The following is a 24,312-nucleotide window of genomic DNA, read 5'->3' as shown; positions in this document are numbered from 1 at the left end:
TTCTCATAAATAATTAGCCTATATGTTCACCCATAGTTTAACAACTGATGTAACACAGAAAAGGATAAACATACTGCTATAATTTTCAGCCAAGAGAATGCAATTAGAATCTAAAACTATGTTAACAAACTGTAGAAACTGCCTGAAACCGAGATGAAATTGAGCAAGCACAGAAGAAACGTGTTTCAGAAATAATTGGCTAGCCAGCCATATAGCAGAAGAAATAAGGCTACTATTGGAACATGGATTAAAGAGAAATGGGTAGGATGTCACTAAATGAAAAATAAAATCATCATTCTGGTATGTATGAACATCACAGAATAAACTAACAATTAACATTGGAGAAAAACAGCTGAGGCCACTGATAATTCCTTAGGTGATACATTACATATTGGGTGAAATGAAGAGTGATGCGAGATCATAAAGATTTCATGATTTCATGCTTTGTACAGCACCAAGCAACCAACTGCCTTTGCTTCATTAAAGAAATAAGACAAATTGGCCCAGGACCTGTCATCCACTACAATATTGTTATAAACTGGACAGTAACTAGTTATTTACCATGTCGCTGGAGGCAGGCCAAAAGCTAGTTTCCGTTATTTAGAAATATTAAACTGGAGTGTCCTTTCTGTAATAACTTCTTACCCTAAAGGAGGGTAGCAAAATAGGGTACCTTTGGAAGCCGTGGAGATTCCTGCTTTAGATGTTTAAGAACAAACCATGCAAATATCTGTTTGACAATTTCTGGAATACAGATCAGACTAGAGGAGGGATTATGTCACCTCTTAAGGCCTGCTCCAAACCTGTATTTTCATGCTCCCACATAAGTGTCAATAGCTGATTCTAATCTGGGAGGTAAGTATATATTATCAGTATTAAGGTCATTATAGAGTTGCTACATACATTCCTTAGATAGGAATTTCCCTTCAGAAACAAAGTCATAAACAGGCTCCATACGACACAAACGGCAAGACCACCGACTACATCTCTATTAGCACATGGGACAGCCCTGGAGGTGCAAATCCATGGTTTCTCAGGAGCCGGCTGCCACATGAGTTGGATTTCAGAAGGTACTTCACACTGGCCCCCGTGTGTCCCTGCAGCCATGTGCACAGGGGGCCCGGGGTGCTCCTGGACCTACCTCCTGGTTTCCCTTCGTCCCCAAAGAAGCCGGTGTCTGTGCTCTGAGACCCTGCCAGGCTGCAGAGTGGTGCAGGATGGGGGGCAACAGGTACATGCCCTTCCAAAGCACAATCCTGCAGCAGCACAGACACAGGATCACCTTGAACACTGATCTGGGCCTTTAGCATGTGCATTAAAGCACTTAAAAACCATGAGATACTTTAAAACCACAAGTTAAAAAGCAGCTGCATTATGGATAAAAGGAAGAATTTAGATCTCTTGAAAGAACTGCACAGAAACAGCTCTTATTTAATTGAAAGTCACTTTTTTATAAAAAGCTTTTATTGTATTGAGAATTAAATTAACTCTTCTCACACATTTACTTTTCACTGAATCAAAATAACCAAACAAACCACAAAAACAAAACAAAACCCAAACAAACCAAAACCAGTATATAAAATACAATAGCTAGTCAGATAGAAATACCATAAGGCACACGTTCAAGTATTAGTGTAACAAATACCCTTAGGTGGGGAGATGGGGGGTTCTCGCACAATTCTTTTGTCACAGATTCAGTTACTTTCTCTCACATTTAAAAATGCAAAGGTTTTCCATAGATAGGGTTCCTCGGTGATGGAGCACAGACTTGTTTCTAAAAGTTAAAATGGTTCTACTGCTGTTTTAAGTCTTATGTCAGTTTTGTTAATACATGATTATGGAAGAAAACAGATGCAGAATGAAGGTCGGTCTTTACTATCAAAACTGTTGCTCTGCCACTAATGTGTCAGTCCATCCGCTGCTAGGCTAAAATATCTTTCATGTACATTCCCAGCCAACAGATTATACTTTACAGAGCTCCAAATTTATATGCATGTGTATCAAATTACAGGACACTGTTAAAGCTACAAACTTTTAACATTATATTGTATTAACTGCAGAAACTTGAATTCAAGAAGTGTCCTCCTTAGTACTTGCCCTCTAAGTTTAGCACAGCTTTATTTCTTTTTGAATTAAATCTACCATTGTTTTTAACTAACAAGCCCCCCTGCAATGGAGTACAACATTTTCTCAATTATTTAAATGTGGTAAGAGCTTCCAAAGGTCAGAGACCCTGCAAACTGAGGCTCTGCTCTTCGAAAATCTCAATAGTATTACCTACTTAAAAATAACATTCAAAGAAACATTTCTGCACTGAAACCACCGCTGTAAGCAGTTAGTTAAAATAGTCCTCATCTGCAAAAATGTTTTCTCAGCTTACACTTCTCTTTCTCCTGCCAGACTCCTGCAGCACATGAGCCTCTTACTGCAGAGTGGGAAAACTCCCAACTGCAGCATTTCTCTGCAACGAAAACACAAACACCTCTCAGCTAGAGGCAAAAAGGTTTCAAGCTAGAGGAGCATTTCCATGTGTTGTATTAGATTTTACAGCCTCTGCATGACTCTTCATTTTGGAAGTTCTCTATCTCCTTGATTCTGATTATGCATCTTTGTTATATGCTTTTTTTTTTTAAACTTGTTTCATTAATCTCATTTTGTTCTCAATATATCCATAACGTTTAGATTTCTGTTTACATGTACCTTAAACTGCTAAATGACCTACTCTAAGTGGAAGATACTGCAGTGTTTCATTTTGTTTAAAAAGACCATGATTTTGTCCATCAGTGCTGTCAGACTACAAAACATTAAATTATAAAAAAGGCTGATATACACAATCCAATATCCAGAAGGATACCGTTTTGCACCACAGGTTGAAGGAAATGTTAAAGGTCAAGAAGATAGAAAAAACAAATCCAAAAGCTTCAAAAACAAGCTAGTTTTAGTTTGGATTTTTGTTTTTTAAAAGATATAATGCTCTAATAAATGTAATTTAAGGAAGGTCATACACATGACCAGCATCTGCAGTAGGTCACTTCCTTATTTCTCCCGCTCCCTCACAAAAATATATATACATATATTTATATTTATATAAATGAAATGGTTTTAGATCCAAATGAACTTATCTTGCACACACAAGTCATACACAGAGAAGGCAGCAAGACACTAGCATTCCGTTTCTTTGCTGTCCACTCGGTTCTGGCGCTGGAGTTTGAAAGACGAAGCTTTCTCACTCCTAGTGACAGGGTGGTCTGTCAAGTCCTCAAAAGATTTGGCAGCCGAGCTGCTATTTGGGAAAGGGTCCTTCTCAAACCCGTCTTCATCAATATGCGAGTCAGTGCTGGGGTCTTCCTGAATAGTGTCCATTCTCTGGTGGTCCTGTTTCGGTGCCGCAGCTACTGCTGGCATTGCCACGACAGGCTGCAGCGGCTGGTGCCGGCTTGTTGACTGCGCTGCAGGGAAGGGCTTGACTATTCGCACAGAGGCCGAGTCCAGGCTGCTGAGCATCTCCACGTTCTGCAAGACACAAGCAGCCAAGTCAGGCAGGAAGAAGCAACCAGGTTCTCGCTCAAGATTTCATTTTTGCACGGTTTTCAAGGGGAACAGGCCAAGGGCACCTTTGTAGGAACACCTGCACTTCACTTAGAGCAGTTTTAAAGGCTTCTGCTTCCTCCTCTCCATTCCCAGCAGACATGTGGTAACCACCCTGTGTGCTGTGGGCTGATGCAGTAGCCAGGCTGAACCCTCTGCAGTATGTGGTAAGAGGGGTTTGATCTCACCCTGTTTCACCCTGGAGTAGGAGCATGGCCCAGCCACACATGCCCTCTGAGGGCAGGCAGGAGGGGCAATAATTCTTCTAAAGCTGCTCAAACAGGATTGCGAGCACTCATCTGATCCTGCTTGAGCCATGCATTCATCTCAGGCTCCTAGATGCTTGGGAGGAAGAAGCAGTAGGAACAGCAATTCACATAAAGCTTGGGGGGTTTAGCCTCAGAAGGAGCTGATGGGCTACATACAAATGCAATACAGTCTGATCTTACAGTGGATTTATGCTTACATAAAAGCAAGGGAACATCCAACAAGTAGTTTTTTGCACTGTTCTGTCTTTAGAAATCTGGCTACACTAAGCATTAAAGGCTGAAAAACCCTTTTTATTTCTGCTGGTTCCTACTCCATATAAAGCAACGTGGGTGACAGCTTCTCTGGTGCAGAACTGACAACTGAGCAGCACTTTCCTGGGGCCTCCGGATGCCTGACAGTGCTTTGCCAAAACAGGGGCTTGGAAGCACGGGGTCTACTCAGGCAACACTGAGAACTCACTGAGGAAAACAATTAAAGGAATGGCTTATTCCACATTTGCAACATGAGGAGTTCCCTGTTTCAGCACGTTCAAGAAACTGCGCTGAACACAGGGTCAAAGACATGAAGGGACCATTGTGATCACCCCCAATTTCTGCACCCAGATTAGGTTAAATCCTATCATTTTCTGCTTCGATGTGAGCATGTTTTGGTAAATACCCAAACACTTCTGGGCATGAAAAAACCCCATGAACCTTAGCAAGTGCTAGTTAGTGGGCAGGGGAAGGGGAAGAGACAAGACGACAACAAAAAGCAGAAATAGAGTTCACATGCTACTACTGGTGCTGCATTTCCCAACTGCTCAATCCGCAGAAGATTCAAAAGATACGGGCTCTGTTTGTTAAACAGCTGGTGGTGCAAGAAGCCCATTACACCTGTGCTCTAGCTGTACCTGCTTCTGGGATGTTTCCTGAAAAAAATTCAGATATAAAGATCTAAGGTGACTCTTATAGCATCTGAGACCAACTAGTGGGGGCTCAAGCTAAGATCCCCTTTGATTACCTCAGAGTAGACTCCAAAGATGATGTGTCTCAGAAGTCTGACTCCAATATACTTCCCCCAGTGGCTGTACAAGAGTTCTGCAAGGCCTCTTTTTCCCTTCTGTCACAAAGGGATGTTTCCTTATATAAAGGCTTCATTTTCATAATAAAAATTGGGCTGTCAAAGCACTGGACAAGATACCCAAAAATCTATTTCTGAGGGTGCCTTGGGTTGGGTGCAGGTATTTATCTAGGCAACTTTCTTCTCAGCCCCTCCCCCAAACCAACATCTACAAAGAGAGAGAAGTGTCCCTGTCTGACAGCTGACAGGTCCTCACACCCTGGGGGCCGGCTTTCCCAGAAGCAACTAAAAGGCCTCAGCACATCTGGCCACTGGAGGTCAACTCCTGCAAATGACCGTTCTGCTCTTACAGGAAGGAAAAGCTAGACCCACCAAGCTGCACTGCTTGATAGATCAAACACCAGCTTGTTCAAGAAGACACTATTTCCCTCATATTGCTTAATCTGTCCACAGCTCTAGGCACAGGCTCCAGATTCATCTATTATTCCTTCGATGAATACTCTGCAAAAACCTTGGATTTGGGTTTTTTAATATGCATTAGATAGCTTTCTGCCAGTCTATATTCCAACAGCAACTTACACTGGGGCAAAACAGAGACTTTGTGTTCTCCTCATACTGCCTGTCCAATTTCTTGTCCTATTCAAAAAACAAACAAACAAATGTAAAGCAAAAGAACCCCCGAGCACAAAACAACAGCGTTAGTTCCCCAAATGCAAGCAGGGTCCCTGTCTCAATTTCCCGACAGGGACACAGAAGGGAGTTGGGCTCTTTTCCCTCTACCTACACCCCATGTATTCCCATGCATCCCAGGAGCGTTCCTGAGCACAGCAACCCTCTTCGCTCCAACCCCTCACTGCTGTCAGCACCACACCACACATCCATGCTCTCTGTTGCCGTGAACTTTCCCTTTACCCATCCAATCGAGCCCAACCAAGGCCACTTCCTGGCCTGGGTCTCCCCACAAAAATCTAAGTGCCTCATTTCCTAGCAGGGCTTTAGAAAAATGGACTCTGATGGAAGCTACCAAAAGTCTCCTTGGGCAAAATTCTGGAGGCAGAGGAAGAAAATCAGTCTATGAAAGAAGAGACGTAGCTCCAGGGAACGGTCACGGGAGCGCTGGGTTCCCTAGCGCCCTGCAGAGTTCAGCAGTTTTGCCTCTTAAGTGAGCCGTAAGTCTGCAAGCAGACAGTGTCACATATGCTGGCTTCTCTCCCTGGGATTTGCTAAAAGCTCCCCACCACTTTCTCCCACAGACATCTGCCATTCCCCATATGAAGGGTTCTCTTACAGCTCAGTCCAACAGAGCAATCACCTCAGGATAGCTTACTCACCACACAGTGAACAAGGATGCTGAGAGGAATCCAAAAAAGTAAGGAGAAGACGAGCACAGAGCCCACTATATTATCCGCTAGGAACTTTCCTGTGAAACCAGTTCAAATCAATTAGTTATCCACCAAATCCTGCATGCAAATCCCCATTCTGCTGCCATTGCTCCCACAAGCCCGGTCACAGAATTTCTCAGACAGGCAGAGGCTGCAGGATGAGGCCGATATAAGAGATCCGTTTACAAAATTGCACCAGTAACAGGTTTTTCCTCTGATGAGAAATGCTGACAGGCCATAGCATTTAATATTAGTGGATTAGTAACAGGCTATACTTAGTTAGCCAAGCTACCTCTCCCAGTTGCAGAAGACACACTGCGTATCTGTTAACAGATGCTGATTTTATGGGCATGCGACATCTACATGCCTCCACAAACATTATGTCTACTTTCAAACATCAAGAGATAAAAAGCACCTCTACTTGAGCAGACTGGAAAGCTTTAATAATTACCTCAAATCATTTTTTGACCTCAGAACCTTAGTTAGAAAGCCCCAAACCCACATAATTATCTTGTGTATACATATAATATTACTATAAACCTATTCATTATTACCCTATCATTACAAAAGCACGCACTTATTAACATTTTTTTGTACCCTTACATTGAAACGTAGTTACACCAAGAGGCAGCTACATGCTTGGATTGCATTGTGGGGATCAAGACGAAGGGAACACCTTTACAGTCCCTGGGCAGTGACTCATACAGACCCAGAGCCTTAGCTGAATTACCTCCGTGATTTTGTTAAATAAGGAAGAAATGAAGTTCTCATTTCCTGATCTGTTGACATTTAAAACCCACCGACAGATCTACTTTAACTACACTACACTGTGTCTCACTGACGTCTCTACAAACTGTTACTGCCTTCTCACTAAGCAGCCTGCTTTTTGGTAGTCAGAAAGGTACCTATTCTAGAAAGCTTCCATCTCCTTTACAAGCCTGAAAGATGGCTAAAAATAATGGAGTGGTAACATGCAAGATAATTCCCCCCAAATAATCCTTCAGCTTTAAAAGGCAACAACAGTACTGTCAAACCTAATGCAAAAGTGTCAAAAACAGCTACTAACTACCCTTGTCTACAGATGAGTAGAAACAGTCAGCTGCCTCCCCCCATGCCTTTAGAAGTACTCATGTCATGGACTAAAAATCAAAGGATATAGTTATACATCTTACCAAAAGTATTGATACTAAGTTGGTCTATGAAATCCCAAAATCGTTCAATCACATCCTGTACTTGCTTCTCACATTTGCCCTGCAAAAGTAAACATATATTTACAAAACAATGTTATACTATCTCAGCTTTAACCACCTTTGCCTTGGGGAAGGAGAATGATGCAAAGACTGCAAAGAAACAAAAACCTGCACAGAACAAAGCAGCACTTTACGCATTCTGAATACAGATCATACACTCCTTCCCAGGATCAGTGTGTGTTTTTTTTTTTTTTTTTTTTTTGGCAAGTTGTTGTCTGAAACAGATGGAGTTTTAACATTTGAAATTCACAAAGAAGTTTCCACAGGGGACATAGAACTGAACTTTCTGAAAAGGCTTAAGCAGTGGAAACTTTCACTTCCATTAACCATCAAGGCGGCTAAATATCTCAGGAACCCAGTGTTACAGACAGACTTCTAGATCTGGCTGTGCTGGTTTAACAGAGGAGATTATTGGTCTCTCAGTTCTGCCAGCAGAAGGGCTGGGGTACGCCCCCCCAAATTCACTTCTGCTAACACCCAGTTTAACTTAGACTGTCAGGGTCTGCAGGCTCCATTACTGTCTATGCAGCTGCTTGATTAAAGTGGTCATGGAGCACCAGCAATTCATCACTGCCTCTCTGCCGCAGGCTTACTGCCCCCTTTGGATACCGTCAGCTAGATGTTCATGTGATTGCTCCTTGACCTGGTTTGTTTTAGTCAAAATTAGTCAGGCTAACACAAACAGCCAGAATAGCAAGCACTGCTAACCTAGCTGAGCTGGTGGCAGTGCTCATTCACTTCCGCCACACAAGCTGCCGGCTGGCTGAGCTGTGGTGAGCAGCAAAAGGGCGTAACAAGCAATAGCAGGAGGTAACATCTTCACCTTGCTCAGTTCTCTGCAGAACTAACTTACATCTACAGGCTCAGACACCCTTTAATAGTTACCCCATAGAGGGATAAAGGAAGTGTTTGACCTCTATCCAAAACCTGATCTTTTTACCAACCAACTCCCACTTCTCCTCCAGGACAGTTTCTTCACATTATCCAGGAGATGAGGGGGACTGTGCCCACCCCCTATCAGCACACCCCACAGTGCCACGCACCCCAGCAAGGCAGGTTGTCTCCACACTCTCCTCTCCTGCTGCCTCACTGCACCAATATCACCCTGCTCAGCTTTGGCTTCCCTGTATCAGCACAGCCCTAGTCACAGAAAACTCCAAAATATCCAGCCACAGAAGCAGAGCACGCAGCTCACTGGTGTCCAGGAAAACTTACATTTGTATCACAGAAGCCCACAGTACAGGGCTTCCCCTTGCGCAGGAACAGGAACTGGTTGTTAGCATCGACATACGGTATACATCTATCCTGCTCGTCCCGGCAGCACACCTTGCAGGAGTTATCAGTTTCTGTAACAAAGCAACAAACAGATTCCTCAACAGCACTGAGAGTCACCTGCATCCCATAACTATGCAGTATGCCCCAAGTGTCCCCTGGCTGACTGTGTTCTCATCCAGCCTTCCCAAAGGGAAGGCAGAACCGTGCAAGTCACCCCATTTTGGACACTCAGATGACCAAGCCTGAAACTCAACTGCCTGCCCCATGCAACGGATTCAGGGACACTGTGGGAGCAGCTCCTCTTTCCAAGTGGATACCTCAATGCCGCACGGTGAACAGGCAGGTGAAGAGGTTCCAAAAGCATCCAAGAAGCAGAGTTAACACTTCTTGGTGTTGTGGGGCCTCTGTGAAACCAAGTAGCAAAAGCCTCAAAAGGCAGAAATGGGCAGAGTTGGAATGATGCTGCAATCTTTGACCCTGGCTTGAACCAAACCAAGTATGGGAGGAAGGAGTCTCTAACCACCTAGAAACATCTGGCAAGGAACTCTTTCCATCAGCAAGTACGATTAAACTTCAAGTCCTCCAGGCACCCTCCTCCTTGGGCTAGACCCTCCATCTCAAATGGTGGAGCTCACAGCAGCTCCCTGTGCTCTTCCTGTGAGGCCTTCCCCCCTGCTCCCAGCTGCCTTAACCATACTTAAGAGCTAAGATAGAGGGAAAGCAGTAAGACCTATTGATAAATTTATAAGGCAGGCAGGTTTGCAGTAGCAGAAGACTGGACTCAGTGGTTCTAAGTGCTCATGGCACTTTAACCACTTGCTGGAGAGCATCCTACCAGAAGCTTAGCCCAGAGGTTGTTTGGGATCTCCAGGCCACCAGAGAACAGACTTCCCTCCTGCCTGCCCGCCTCCAGCAAAAGAGGGCACTCTCTCTCCTTCCACCTCCTCTGACTAGGGTGCCAGACCATCAGTCTTGTCTTAATGTCTTCAACCCCAGACATCAGAGAGCTTTCACAGCCCTTTTCCAGACAGGAAACACTACAGCAGGCCCTGAAGGACCAACAATTTAAACTCTGGACTTTCTCCAAAAAAAAAAAAAAAAAAATAAAAATAATTAAAAAAAAAATCGATGGGGCCCAGGGACTCAGCCCTCTTCAACAGGCAACCCTCGTGAGCCCCCAGTGCTGCCTGCAGAGCAGGGCTGAGGCAAGGCATTTATGCTCAGTCCCACTTCACTCACCGTTACATGCGCACGACCGTAGGTTCTTCTCCCTCTCACAGAAAGGGACACACTCCCCATCTTTGCACTTCCCCATGTCCACACAAATTGTGTCATCTGGAGCATTCCCTGGAGGAGGGCACTCACTGCTGTTTCCTAGAGATGGGGGTCAAGAGGGTGGGAAGACTGTTAGAGGAAAGGGCAGAACACTTAACACATGCAGCACAGGGAAAAGGAAATCCAGACTCATCCCAGGGGTGAATCGCAACAGCTTGTTTCTGGCTTTCCTCTGCAGGCTGCCTGCTAAGTACTCTGAGAGGCAGCAGAAACTTTGGAGGCTTTGGACAACCTGGGCATTGTAGCACTGCAGTGCCTAGGAAGTAGGTTACAGATGCTGGGCAACCCACCTGTAAAGGAGAAGCAGCTCTGACTTGACTCCTTGCCTCCAGTAAAGATTATGAGGAAGCAAACAAGTGGTGAAGTGAAGCAGAGTCACAGTAACTCCACCCTTTCTATGGCCAGATTCAGCTCATTCCTATCCCTCCCAATGTCCAGCCCCCCCCCCTTCTTTTTTTTTTTTTTTTTTTTTTTAAAAACAAAACAAAAAAACCCAACTTTTTTTCCATGTTCTCCTGGGCTGTAAATTGCCAAATGGCTCCTCAACTACAATGAAACTCGTTATAGGGCAATTTAGTGATGCTTAGCTGGTCTCTAAAATTAGATGTGCCGGATGAGTAAAGGGCACTAGTTTGAAAGCTGATTGAACAGGACACTGAGCCTGAAGCACTTGGCTGGCTGATGTAAAGGGGACAGAACAATGTCCTACCAGTGCAAAAAGACTCTCCTTTACAAGTGGCATTTATGGCTTCTTGGCATTTTTTCTGTGCACTTTCAAATTGGCAGCCTTTGCAGCAGGGGCTGTTCCGATCACTGTGGAAAGATCAAAATGAAAGGAAAAAATACTAAGTCATTCTAAAAAGAGTATGAGCATGACAAAGCCAGGGAAAGAGTGTGTTTAGAAACAAAGCTACTTCTTGGAGACTGATTCACTCACTCGAAACCTTCTCCTCTCTCTGCGTCCTCCCATCATCAGCCTTCTACACACTGACTCATTCTTCATTTACCAAAGGAGGTAAGCACATAGAAAACACAACATATAGATCCTCATGTTTACTCAAGGCACTTGGATCCTCTTCCTGTCTCCCTCACTGACCTGCTGACCACTGACCCAACTTGGAAGAAGATTCTTCACTGTTTTCTTCTCCTCACACTTTTTTCCCCCAGAAGGTTTACTACTCCTTACTTTGTGCTCTTCCTACAAGCTAATGCAAGAGGCCCTTAATACAAACACATTAATTAAAGTTGAGGGAATTTCTTGCCAAACAACGGGAGTTGCATGAGCTTTCTTCACTGTGACACTGTGCAGAGCTGAACTCTGAAAAAACAGACTGGACACTGAATTGCAACAGAGCCATAATAACACAGAGAAAGAACAAGAATAAGAAAAGGGCTAATTCAGTGCATTCACTGTTTTGCCAGCTCCAATAAATTTTGCAGCAGTTTTGTGAAAGTAACAGTAATCAATCCCAGTTTAAAGCTGTCTTGCCATGCACATACAAAAAGAAACAGAAGTTTGCATAGGAAATTTTAATATTAGCTTTTTTGAATGCTTGAGCTCGATCTTAAAAAAAGGAAATAATTTCCAAACATGCAGCTACTGGCATTGCTGAGAAAAGTAACAGAATGCTCCAAAAATTAACATATAGGAGCAGCACATGCAAACAGGACCCTTTCCTGGAATCCTTCATTGCCTTCATCTGTTTAGCCTCAGAGGCAGGAAACAGGTCTGTGATACTGCAGTTGGCTTTCTGAGCTTTCAGCCCAGCCCCATATTCATTCTCTCCCCTCTCTATGAGCAATTGCAGCTTCTTTCTCCTTACCTGCACTTGGCACCATCTTTCAGTTTGCAGTCTGCGGAGCAGCAGGGATCAGCCTGCTGGTACAAGAGGCCGGGATCGCATTCCTCCCCTTCATCCACCCTGGAGTTCCCACACACTTTGTTGTTGCGCTCTTTGAAGCACTCCTGGGCCTTGATCTCTATAGTCCTATGGATGGATTTTTTGCTGCAGCTTGAGAACATCTAGAGAGTCATGAGGGGAAAGAGCAGCACTGAGGAGGAATGCTTTCTGTTAACAAGTTGCATCAAAGGCAGACAAAGTCCGCCTCCTCAGACCTCCAAATTCTGGTGTCTTAGGAAACAGTTATTCTCTCTATACTGCCATCTTGATAACTCGGGAGAATTTAAAGACAGGAAAGTAATGGCTACGTCTACGAAGGATGTTGCTGCACTCCAATGCACAACACCCATGCAGTGTCTGGCTCTGGGCTGCAGAGCCAAATCCAGTTCTGCCACTGCTTCAGGAGCACTCGCAACGATCCCCAGGAGGAATTGCGAAGTTGCTGCAATGCGGAGAAACTGTGCTGCCTCTTGGCAGCAGGGTTAGGTGCAAACCTTGGCAAGTCAAACTAGACTAATCAGTCAGACTAATCATAGCCTTGGTAATCCTGGTTTCTCTTCTTCAAAAGAGGCACAATGCCAACTCCACACTGCCACGCGCAAGTTTGAAACTGGTAAGCACTATGTTTGTGTCGTGTGACAGGTCTCTGACAAAAGAGCCACAGACCGCCTGAACAATATTTAGAAGCCTGTGCTGAAGGTCCCATGTTTGACCCTTACTGTTGACTTACCTGTAAGAGCACATCAGCTAATTAAAAACAAAACTAGCACCTGGGCATGCTATAAGCAGAGCTCAGAAATAAAAGGAGCTTACCTTGCAGAGAACACAACTGCAGAGAACACAACTGCATGCAAGCATGTTTTCTTCTTATGGGGAGTCCATTAAATTCTGTTCTTTAAGCTACAAGAATCATTAACTGAATAGACTTTCAGTGCAGAGGGTCACTGACTGTAGCAGAGACATATCTCAAAGCAAACCATGCAACGATACCTTATTGTTTTCATGATCTCCGCTGACAGCAATTGGATACATAACGTATTTCCCTCCCTGGTCTTCAGTCGGGGCACATTCTGGCAGACTGTCAGGATCATGCTCTGCTCCAAAGTTATGTCCCAGTTCATGAGTTGTAACCAGGTCTGCCTCCTTTTTTAGGCAAGAAAAAAAAAAACACTGCTAAAAAAAGTTAGTCTGAGCAGGACAAGAGAGAAGATCCCAAGTACTTCCAGGTTACTTGCATTTCCAAGATACACTTAGTTGGAAAACAATTTTACCTGCTGAAAGTGGGGAACTAAAGACAAGCAAAATTACAGTGCATTTCCAAAGGTGAATCCCAGGACTAGGTTTGAATACTGAACCCACTATTAGAGACAAAACGCTGTCCTAGAATACCGACTCAATTTTGTTTTCAGTGAAGTGCAGATACTAAAATCACATTTTGACACTTTCAAATAGCTAGAGGCATTAAAAAAAAAAGTTCAAACAAAAAACAATCCAAACAAACATCTACTAGGATTAGCCAATCTTTTGTTTAACTTATCTTGATACTGGAATTATTTCTCCTAAACAGATGATGACATTTAGAGCTCCTACTGCATGAGTGCTAGGAAAACCATCTACAAACAGCCCAACAGGGATGGATTTGCAACATTGTTTTGCAAGACAGAACTCCCTCTGCTGAGGACCCAAAACCAGCTCTGCCTCGCTGCGCTGTGCACCTCTCTGTGCTGCCTTGACCAGCAGATGGTGTTGGGCTTCACAAAGTGACAACCACAAATAAACCTGGCACAGAAATAAAAGTTAACCACAAGGAGACCGAGTGGCTCATGAGAGCGTGCAGCAAGCTCGACAAGCCAACCGTCGCTCCTGCTGTCGGGCAGGCACAGGAAGCACAAAGCACCACAGTGAGCAGCGGCGGTAGCCAGCGCTGAGCACATAACACATGAGCCAGGGACAGGAGAGCTGCCCAGAGTGTGCTCCTCTACTTTGTGGCATTCATTTTGTGGAAGGATTTTAAGTAGGTTTTTTTGGAAAGCCAAGCAGACGCTGTGATACTTTCCCTGTGAAAGCAATCCATAACGCTCCCGCTGACCCACTGCATGGCGGAGCTGTGCAAACGGTCATGCCAAGCTCTCTGGGGCTTTTGTGACCGCCCCCAGGAGGAAGTCAAACTCAATTTCCTTTGTAATCCAAGACTGAACTCCAGCTTGGAGGTTGAACAGCAAATGCAAATGGCATGGCAACAGCTAGAGCGCTTTGTCAACATCTCTCTTACACAAAGGTTCAGTGTCTTTTTCTAGCTTCTTGACAGCCTCTGTGCCAAGTTTTAGCCCACACATCAATTATGAATTCCCTTTAAAATCAGACTACAGCAAAGCACAGCTGAGAAATCAGCAAAAAAAATACATCCAACTGCAAAGATCTGGTAGCTGCAAATGCAGGCTCTGCTCTGGTCTCTTTACAAGCTGGACAAAATTCTTCAGGCCCTTATATACTCAGGTATTTACTATCTAATCAACTATGGAAAAAAAATCTAGATAGCATCAATTTACATTAAGGTTAGTAATAGCACTTACAAGCTGTCTCTTGCATTGCTCTCTTCTCTACTTATTCAGGGAAAAAATAGAGGAATTCCATTAAAAGACCTGAACCAAACCTCCTACTTTGCCTTGCAGGTAGGAAACAGAGCTGGCATAAGCAATCTTCCATCTGCATGTTGCAGATGTACGTAACAGTAAAAACACGTAAGCCTTCCTCATTTCAGTCAGCAGACTAACTTTATTCTTACTGCAAGTCTACTTGCTGTATTGTATGGCTCGCTCTGAAGTTTTTCTTCTCCCTGCCCCAAAGCAACATAAGTTTGAATTCATCTTTGGATTTCAAAATCCTGTTTACATTTGGATAATGACTGCTCCTATCAGACACTGGGTACATTTCCTCATTACTGGTGCCCAGTGTTCGTTCTTCAGCTCCATTCAGTCCTGACTCCCCCTGGCAGCAGGGACAAAAGTGATGATGAGGGTTTTGTGACCTGGATCCTTGTCCCCAGGGATCTGACAATCTCAGACCCAGCACTGGTTTCAGACAGACTCTGGAAATTTATCGTGCCCCAAGAAAACACAGCACCAACAAGCAAGTACATACACCAAATGCCTTCCATATACCCTGCAGAAGATGGTGATCTCCTACCTTTGTGAGGATAGTTTTCCCATAGTTCTTGGTGCTGGTTAAGCCACTGTTCAGATAGATGTCTTTCTTGGCAATTTGACTATAATAAGCTATAGAAATGAGAGAGAAACAAGTCAAATTGTAAAACATTCTTCTTGGGGGTTTTTTTTTGGGGGGGGGGAGGGAAGACAACTCCACATTTGGGGAAATAACAGCTTTACCACGCTCACAGACTCACCAGTGAAAGCCTGCCTTTTCCCAGTTTTTGCAGTAGGGAGTCTTTCAAGCACAGCATAAACAGCTCACATATTGCAAAAAAGGGGATTATAAGAAATATGCAAGACAGCAGCATCTGCAATTTCAGAACTGCTGCAAGACGTACCTAAGCAAAGCAGCACTCCGTCTAGCCAGGCCTTCACACAGCTTATTCACTTTGGAAAACCTAATGACTTTTACCCTTCCCTGTCTCCTCCCCGCTTCAGCTAAGAAAAAGGCCACCCCTTCTATCCTGAACTCAACCACTAAAGACTATGCAAGTGACACATGCCCCATGGATGTTATAAGAGGATTAAATACAAATAAGACAGACTAGCTTTCAACATACAACTGGGGGGAGGGCAGAAAAAAAAAAGTCTTGCCTTTTGGACAAATGCCACCATGGCTGTTAGGCCTGGGAGAGCCAACATAAGCCAATCCAAGTGTTCCCATATCAAAATCTTGATATGTAAAGAGATGAGCAAGGCACACATGAGCTGCTTTTTCAGCAATATCAAAGCTAAATTGCTTAAAGAAAGAAAAAAAACAAAACCCAAGTCTTAGTAAGACATTTTATGGTACACATCAGAAATACATTGATAAGAACATCTATCTAATGAGGCAGGCATCTTCTAGATCTGATTAAGTTATAAACGAGCAGCCGTTTTTCTCTCCTACAAAGCTACAGAAAGTTAAATGGATAGCCAGGTACACTGTACACATTCATTTACGTAACTCTTTATTCATTTCCCCTTTTCAAAAGGGAGAGGAAACCAAGTGCAGTAATTTGATGAAGGTCGTAAGCCAATTAGTCTCAGGGCCAGACAAAACTCACCTCTTTGTGCATCTTGCACTTGTACAGGCCTGTCTTTCTGACATAAGCCACACATTAACAATGCTAGCTGGTTTGTACTCTACAATCATACAGTGAAGCCCCTTACCATGGGCTGCAGTGCACGGCAGCTAGTTTTCCTTTGTGTAACATCTGTACATCATGTGGAGGAAGTACAAGAGTTTCATCTGTTACCAAAGAATGGCTGCGTAAAGTGTGTAATTCGCTGTACAGGGCACAACTTGCCAGGGGTTACAGCCTACCTCTAGCAGCATTTTCACATCCCAGGCATCTTTCTTATCATCTGGATGACTTCTTGCCATGTTGTAATGCTTATCTCCAGGTTTTATATGATTTGGTTCATTGTGGATGATAATCTATGTTTAAAAACAGCAACAACACCACAGAGGAATTTTGATCAATTTTATAGCTACAAAAAAGCTTCCACCCTTCAAAATGCAATCCTAAATGCCTCAATAGATCTGCAAGAAGCAGAACTCAGACTCTTCATTCTCCCAGTGGTAAGTTTTCAGACATTACTAATTAAGATACACTGACCACATAAAAAGCCACTAAACCAGCTGTTTAATAAAGAGTAACATCACCAGTTTTCACTGTAACATTCTTCTTTGAGATACATGTTACCAAAAAGCAAATACAACTGAGATTTACATTTAGTATAAATAATCCCAAACCTGGGGTTCTATTTTACCAGAAAAAAATTTAAAGGACTGCTATCTTCCCAGTGGCCTAGAATTAACTCCCCCATCCCCAAATTAACCCTTCCTCCTACCAAACAAGAGGGATGTGTTTGTTACCTTACTTCTCTAGAGCCTTTTCTAGCAAAGGGGCAGCTAGCTTGTACCATGACACTCTCTGTGCTCCACAGAGTGGACAGATTCCTAATCATGTAATTGCCATTTTCCAGATTTCTGTATACTAACTTTCAGGAGCCAATCTGCACCCATGTACCAGACTACTACACTACTATCATATTATGATGTCTAAGGTTAATCATTAAAGCTCCTCAGGCAGGGATTTGTGCTTTTTCTTCTGTGTCCAAAGCACATTCAGGCTTTGTAAGATAAGCACCAGCCATAGACAGAAACATTAAATATTTGCGTAAGAGTACGTTCAACTGAAACAAGAATTTTTCACATTCAGGAAGAAAGCACTTTTGAATTGAAATGAAGTATGGAAAGACTCTCCCTGTAAACTACCCTCTCAAAAGCTGCAAAGAGCTGAAAATGGGCACGCTGTGTCAAATCATTATTAACACCTCTGGTAAGACACTAGTTCAGAGCACTTCTGGCTGGAGTTCTTAATGTAAGATTTGATTATTTTAGCTCTAATCCAGACAAAATAATCAGAAACTCTAATATCAAAAACATGTTCTTGTGCTTTAAATTTGAAAGCCCTTGCAAGTTCAGTGAGTACCTGCTCTATCTGTATGCCGTACCCATTGAAGGCCCCGTTGTCCCAGGAAGTATTTCGGTAGATGTCATCTACTCTGTCTATCAATTCAATCTATGCAGAAAAGAAAAACAATTAATTTAGTTTCGAGCTCTCATGTAATGAAGATCAAGACACTCAGGGAAGCTGCAAAATACTTATCTAGAAACACTCTTTTCAAAATAAAACTGATTCTCATAAAACATAACAGACTATTCCCTGTTCCAAAAACAACAGTACTTGGATTCAGAAGTGTAGTATCAAGTATCCCTGAAAATTTTCCATCATAAAAACAGTACGAACTTTACCATTTTTCACTTTGAATTGTGTAGTAGAAGAGAGACAATATTAAGAACAAGACCTCTTGGGAAGTATTTTTTTTTTTTTTATATATATACTAGTTCTCCAGGTTTCTTTGAAGGGATAGGCAGAGGAGGGGGTTGTTTTTACTGTTCTGTTCTAGCACTGTGCTTCCCTGGTTTAACTGACTCCTAAGGCCTGCTTCCCTCTCCCAGCCAATAAACTATTATTTTCCTCATTATGTTCAAGCATAAGGTGCCAGAAAGTCTCTCTTCACTGCTCACGATCAATATCTCCTTTTTCCAGCTGTTCTCACCTTAAAAACCAGCTTCTACTAAATATGAACCATCAAACTTGCTCAGAATGAAAAGTGACATTCAGGAGTACTCAATAATAGCTTATACTTTAGTTTTCCAATCAGTGTGCTGTTTACAGAACACATCTACCCAGGAAACACAGCCGGAGGTCAGCCTGAAAGAATCATATCTCAGATGCTCAGATAATAGCATCTCTGCAAACACAGGAGCTGAGGCTCCACTGCCTCACCAACATAAACATTTCTGGGGACAGAAAGGTCAAAAAGTCAGGAAAGATGGAGTGATTAGCATTTCAAAGATTGGGACTCAGAAAGAGATTCTTGAGAAACAGCAGACCTCCAAAAGTGGTTTTATTTGTTTTCGTCTCCAGTTCCAAAACCCATGGACTCCACTTTTGTGAAGCAGAAAAACACCTAGCAACAGCCTTTCAGCAGAGGCAGGTAAAACAACCCCACCTACAACCAAACTAATTGCTAATCACACTCCTTTCTAATTTTATTGTTCTGCCAGAGAATCCTGTAAGAAGCTAAAAAAACAGATTCAAGTTGTTTGTACCTCTCCTATCAACTTTAAACAGGCTTGGAGCATTTACACCAAGGTCAAGAATTAGGAGATTCTAAAACTCTTATTGTAAAAAGGTAAGTTTTAGAGAGAAAATAGCCTTGCCGCAAGAAGTGTGTGAAACAAGGGGTTCTGCTTATAAATAAAACTTGAAGACTATTTAACTACACTATTATCACCATTATAAACATTTTAAAGCATTATATAACATTTGCCTAGGAAAAAGCACATGCAGCCTTGAAATAAATACATATATTCTAAAAAAGTAGCATGAGTTTAAGTTGTGTTATAAATACTGGATCACTTTTATTTCCTCATTTACTCTAGCAAATTATAACAGAGTATGTTTACTTACCAAATAGTTTATAGTAGTACTCTCTTCCCCACGGCCCATATACTTGAAAAAGCGATGATCTGCTACTACCAACATCTTGCACGTGTTTTTTGAGCTCTCTGAAATGGCTCTTTTCTCCCGATGGATGCTTGCTAATATGAATGTTTTAAACACAATTAAGTAAAACAATCAGTAAAACTATCCAGGGTTGTCTATATTATTCCTGTTTGAGACATGAACACAGCTTTTTTTGGGGGTGGGGGATGGAGAATAACTCTTCCTAAAGTTTTGTCTTCCTAACAGTCCTCTACCTTACCTGTTATAAGGAATGTATAGTGGTGAAATTGAGTTATTAAATAGATTTACCTATATAAGATGGATTTTTTGAGTGATTACAGAAGCCAAACAGCATCCTGCTGCACAGTGCATAGAAGGACAAAGTTATCTAAATGTTCACCTTAAAAGCAAACTTGTACTGCTGTTGGCCATCACAAACACATTACTTAGGCCTGACCAAATAGCTTCCTCTATTTAGTCTATATACCGTTAGAGCCAAACATCCTTTCACCAAGACAGGAAGGAACAGGCTACCAATAGTGACAGTTTCTTCCTTTTACCAGTTGTTGGGCCTTTTTTTTTTTTTTTTGGGGGGGGGGGTGCGAGTAGGCAGGGAGTGGAAGGGGTAAAGAGGATTGTTTTCTTCCCCCCACCAAGGACTTTAAAGAGTTAACAGTTAAACTAGAAGCAGCAGCGGAGATTACCGCCCAGGTTCTGATCTTACTTGCCTACACAAACAGAATTCCAGCTTTCATTTCCAAGGCTCTGCTCTCCCAGGGTATAGGCACTCACCTTCATTTTGCTTTCTATCTTCCAGTCCTTTTGGCAACAGCTCTTCTTCGTTCAGCTTTAAATAACCACACACTTTGGGGGACTGCAATCGTGAGAAATCTTTAATATCTTCAGATCTGTAGACCAGCAGTCTTTCATCTTGCACGTTATCTACAAATCTCCAGAGTGGCTGACAACACAAGCAAGGCAGAAATGCAATTGCTTAAAAACACATGAACGCAAACACTAAGTTTTTACAAATAAAAGCCATATATATAGTCAAATGTCCACAGTTCTACGTATGCACACACATACATACAAATACACTGGACAGATCATTTTACTCACAGAAATAAATCTAACAACAAAACTACTTCCATAAAAAAGCTTGTAGAATTCAACCCTTCATGCTACACAGGCATCAAAAGATCTAAGATTATCTCAACAAAGCGGCAGCAACCATCTGATAAGTCTGTAGAAGAAACAGAATTTTTCCTCCCCTGCAGAAGTGCAAGCTGAGGAGGCATCTCAAGCTCCTCTGCTCCCTCTATAGTAATATCAAGCCAGAAAGTCTTGATTGCCCTGGCAGATATATATTTATCATCATTTTTTATTGACACATCCGTATTATACTATAGCCATAACAGTATTATACTATAGCCATAACAGCTACAGCGTTACACTACCAGGACTGTCCTCCGACCAAGGCCAAGCAGCACAAACTGTCCATGTCCATACCGCACAGTACATGGTTCTGTCTCCTCCGGGCTTTAGGCAGTGACTTTCTGAACTCAAGACACTTATCTTTTAGTGTGGGATGGTTTTGGTTCAAAGTAGTCCAGAAACATGTGAGCTGCACCAGCTCAGTGATCACGTCTGTGGCATGAAACTGTTGCAAGTGCTAGGGCACAGGGGTTCACATGGAGGTCCATCACCTTTCTGAATTGCGTAGGAAGACCACAAAAGAAAAGGCAGGCAAGAGCCTTTGGCCATAAGGCCTTCTGGGAACTTTCTCTGGCACATGCACTGTCTCAGATGGGGCTGGCTAGGGCTGAAGCTGGCCCGGGGATGCAAACAGCAAGGCAGCATGGACAAGCCAGAGCCTCAGCTCCATCGCCCAGCTCTACTCAGCTGCACAGACAGAGCCGGGGGGGTGCTGGGGGAGGGAACAAAGATGTGCTTAAATTACTCTTGGACCACAAATGCCACAAGTCATAATCAAGCAGCTAGTATATGCTCTCAAAGCAAGACAAGTACAGTGATTTGGGTATTCTAATCACATATTTTACTGCTTTAACATGCTTGGATTTCTCAAGTTTACCCATAATTCTGAATTTCCTTGGGTTCGATAAAATTACAATATCCATGTAACACTAACCCACAGTTATTATTATTCACCCATTCCAACACAGTCTGCATCGGGGAATAACTGCACTGAACAACTCACTTAGGGTAGTCTTTAACTATGTATTTGTGGAATATTCTTTTTTAACCAATAGCTTAAAATAGCACAAGCAATGAAAATAGTGAAAAACAGAAACAAGAGAGCAGAGAAAGAAGATCTCCAAACAAAGCTCTACAAGTGGAAAAAATTCCAAGATATAACAAAGCTAAGAATTTTTAAAAGCTCAATAAACCTCCCTCCTGCTCAGAAGACTGCAGTTTGTTGTTCTAGAGGACACAATTGCCACTAATTGCAAACGTTACTCATTTCAGTTTCTAAAACCTTTTCCTGTCTGAGATGTATTTCCTCCCAGTCATACATAAAACATGCAAATGTCACAGAATGGCACTCACTAATAAAATTTAACACTTGCAAAAGTCAATCAGTTTCATATTTCTCTCTTTCCTCCCTACTTGTCCCAAAACAAACACCACCACCAAGTCTATTTTGAACTACAGAGGTGTCAATTTGACTAGCTAGAAAGAAAAACACCCACGGAGAAAAGAGAACATTGCTTTCATCAGTAAAGCATACCTCTATATTGTATTCTTCTCCATCAGTATTGATTCTTACGGTAAAGTCTTCATCTCCAATATGTGCCACGACCTTGGAGTTATGCTCCCCTTTAACGTAAGGGAGGAAAAATTAAATTATTTAATTCAGATCTATTTGCACACATTCCTACAGAAACATTGCTTCTGTAAAGAATAAAAACATCCTTCCCAACAATTTAAACTTCAAGCCAAAAATCTTTCCTCATTCTCTGAAGAATGACATACTGACAACTTAAAAACAAACAAACAAATGGGGGAAAAAAAGCCAACAACAACCATCCCCTCTGCCTTAAATTCCCAACTGTCATAGGAATCAAGATTTTGATTTATTTAATTGATACTTTTGCAGAAGGTGTTGTGATGGCTCTGGGGATTAGTAACAGGACACGGAACTTTTTGCCAACAAAAGCAGTTTGGATCTCACCACTATCAGACAGCAATTTCATGGCGTCAGCCTGCATTCCAGTGGGACAGACTTTCACCACATCACACGGGCAACAGAAAAATCAAAACAACTTAGAGGAAGCATTAGTGTTTGACTAGAAACGGAGCAAGATACCCCTTCTTCCAGCAAAGTACTCTACAAAGAATCGCGTTGAAGCACTTTAATACAACCATCTGGGCAACACAGCATGACCACTACCTGGGCTTTGTGTCCTGTGACAAGGAACACAGTTAAATCCCGCATTCCAGTTGGAATTAAAGCCACCATCATCAGTTTTAAAAGATCACAAACTGTTGCTTGAGTAAATTATATCGTGGTGTTCAGCCAAACTAAATGGCTATTTTTGAACCTCAGTGCAAGAGCTCAAAAATCAAAACACAACACAAAATCTGAGCGGCACAAGAATTAAGTTTACTTATTCATCCTAACTGTATTTGATGAAAATGCCTGCAATATACCGTTTACTTTGGCCAAGAGACTTGGACAAAGCTGAGCTTTCTCAGCACTGACACACACACAGTCTAGCTCATACTAACCAACAACATGTCCAGTGAAAAAGTCTTGCCATTGAATGCGATACTCCTTCTCCTTGCCTTCACCATCCACAATTAATGCTTGAAATTTTTCTGAAAAGTGTTCAGCAGTTGCAGTTAAGTATAGTTTAAAGTGCCTGTAAAAGAATTTATTGCCATTTATTCTTAAGCAAACTAAACACACAAGAGAAACAGACACATCCGGGCTCCATTTTACTGAAGGTCCCAGAAAAGGTAGAAAGCGTGAGGTCTCATCAGCAGGTCAAAAGAATATATGCTATATCATTCATAACTGTAAACTGTCAGTAAAGTGCCAAAGAGGTTTAATAAAAAACAAACCACATACACCAAAGTTCACAACAGTCAAGGTTTGCTCGTGGTACACCTTTTCCACATGTGTTCAAGCAAAACCAATTACTGCTAATGATGCACTGATTAAAAAAAAAAACAAAAAACAAAACAAGGAATCTGTTCATCTGCTTTGTTAAGTTATCTTAAAGTTCTTTTTTTCTGAAGTAATAGAACCAGAAGACCCCCAACAGAAATCTGAATTCTGTAGAATTTGATGAGAGAAAAATCCACAGCACATGGAGTGTCACAAAAACTAAAGGCTATCACATGAAGCAAGCAGCGAATCCTCTTTGGAGGGAGCCACGTGCACTCTTGGTCCGGCTGGGTTCACGTCAGAGATTTTGGTATGCCCTCCAGCAATTATTCTGCAGTTATCGCTGGCAGTATGGCGAACTATTTGTTGCAGCATGAGTTCGCCATGAAGTTAGCATACGCAAAGCAGTGCAAGATAGGGACAGCCAATACTTGATCCTATTAACCTTTTATATTTGCTACTTAAAAACAAAACAAAAAACTCCAAGCATAGACATAAAAAGTTAAGTACAGCAACTTGCATGACACTTGTAGACTTCTGGAGGGGACAGATGAGGGAAGGCACATGAGAACACAGTAGACTGAGATGTCCAATGAACAAAATCAGCCTACACTTAAGATAAATGTTATTCTCACACTCCCTCTCCATCTCAGATTCACAATTTCAGCACTACAATAGCTCTTAGGGTCTCTTCTGACACTCAGAGAAACACCCCTAGCACATTTGTGCCTGCTTTCGTCTACCTCTCCTTTTCCTTCCACCATGTTTACAATTCCCTTCTTGTTTAAAAAAAGAAAGAAAGAAAAAAAAAGAAAAAAGTTTTGTAGAATGGGAAGTTTATACTCAG

The 24,312-nt window shown here is 42.3% G+C and overlaps 1 protein-coding gene across 2 annotated transcripts in view; it reads right to left on the bottom strand.

The window, feature by feature from the left end:
* Positions 1 to 1,427: 1,427 nt before the first annotated feature.
* Positions 1,428 to 24,312, bottom strand: part of ADAM17 (ADAM metallopeptidase domain 17) — a 36,553-nt gene continuing 13,668 nt past the window's right edge. The window contains exons 3-19 of one of the 2 annotated variants that reach the window (XM_064508473.1): positions 23,084 to 23,217; positions 22,083 to 22,171; positions 20,126 to 20,294; positions 19,298 to 19,428; positions 17,750 to 17,839; positions 16,576 to 16,689; positions 15,864 to 16,008; positions 15,247 to 15,335; positions 13,051 to 13,203; positions 11,983 to 12,182; positions 10,869 to 10,972; positions 10,064 to 10,198; positions 8,765 to 8,895; positions 7,472 to 7,550; positions 6,249 to 6,337; positions 5,497 to 5,553; positions 1,428 to 3,513 (exon numbers count right to left, since the gene is read on the bottom strand). In XM_064508473.1, the coding sequence (XP_064364543.1) occupies positions 3,163 to 3,513; positions 5,497 to 5,553; positions 6,249 to 6,337; positions 7,472 to 7,550; positions 8,765 to 8,895; positions 10,064 to 10,198; positions 10,869 to 10,972; positions 11,983 to 12,182; positions 13,051 to 13,203; positions 15,247 to 15,335; positions 15,864 to 16,008; positions 16,576 to 16,689; positions 17,750 to 17,839; positions 19,298 to 19,428; positions 20,126 to 20,294; positions 22,083 to 22,171; positions 23,084 to 23,217 (2,260 nt within the window). In that variant the 3' untranslated portion in view covers positions 1,428 to 3,162. Of the gene's footprint in view, positions 3,514 to 5,496; positions 5,554 to 6,248; positions 6,338 to 7,471; positions 7,551 to 8,764; positions 8,896 to 10,063; positions 10,199 to 10,868; positions 10,973 to 11,982; positions 12,183 to 13,050; positions 13,231 to 15,246; positions 15,336 to 15,863; positions 16,009 to 16,575; positions 16,690 to 17,749; positions 17,840 to 19,297; positions 19,429 to 20,125; positions 20,295 to 22,082; positions 22,172 to 23,083; positions 23,218 to 24,312 lie in introns of both variants that reach the window. The other variant, XM_064508474.1, reaches the window with a different exon arrangement.

This window comes from Dromaius novaehollandiae, chromosome 3, assembly GCF_036370855.1.
Source record: "Dromaius novaehollandiae isolate bDroNov1 chromosome 3, bDroNov1.hap1, whole genome shotgun sequence".
Classification (NCBI taxonomy): Eukaryota; Metazoa; Chordata; class Aves; order Casuariiformes; family Dromaiidae; genus Dromaius; species Dromaius novaehollandiae.
Note: the sequence above shows the minus strand (reverse complement) of the source record. Positions and strands in the feature narration are given on the sequence as shown.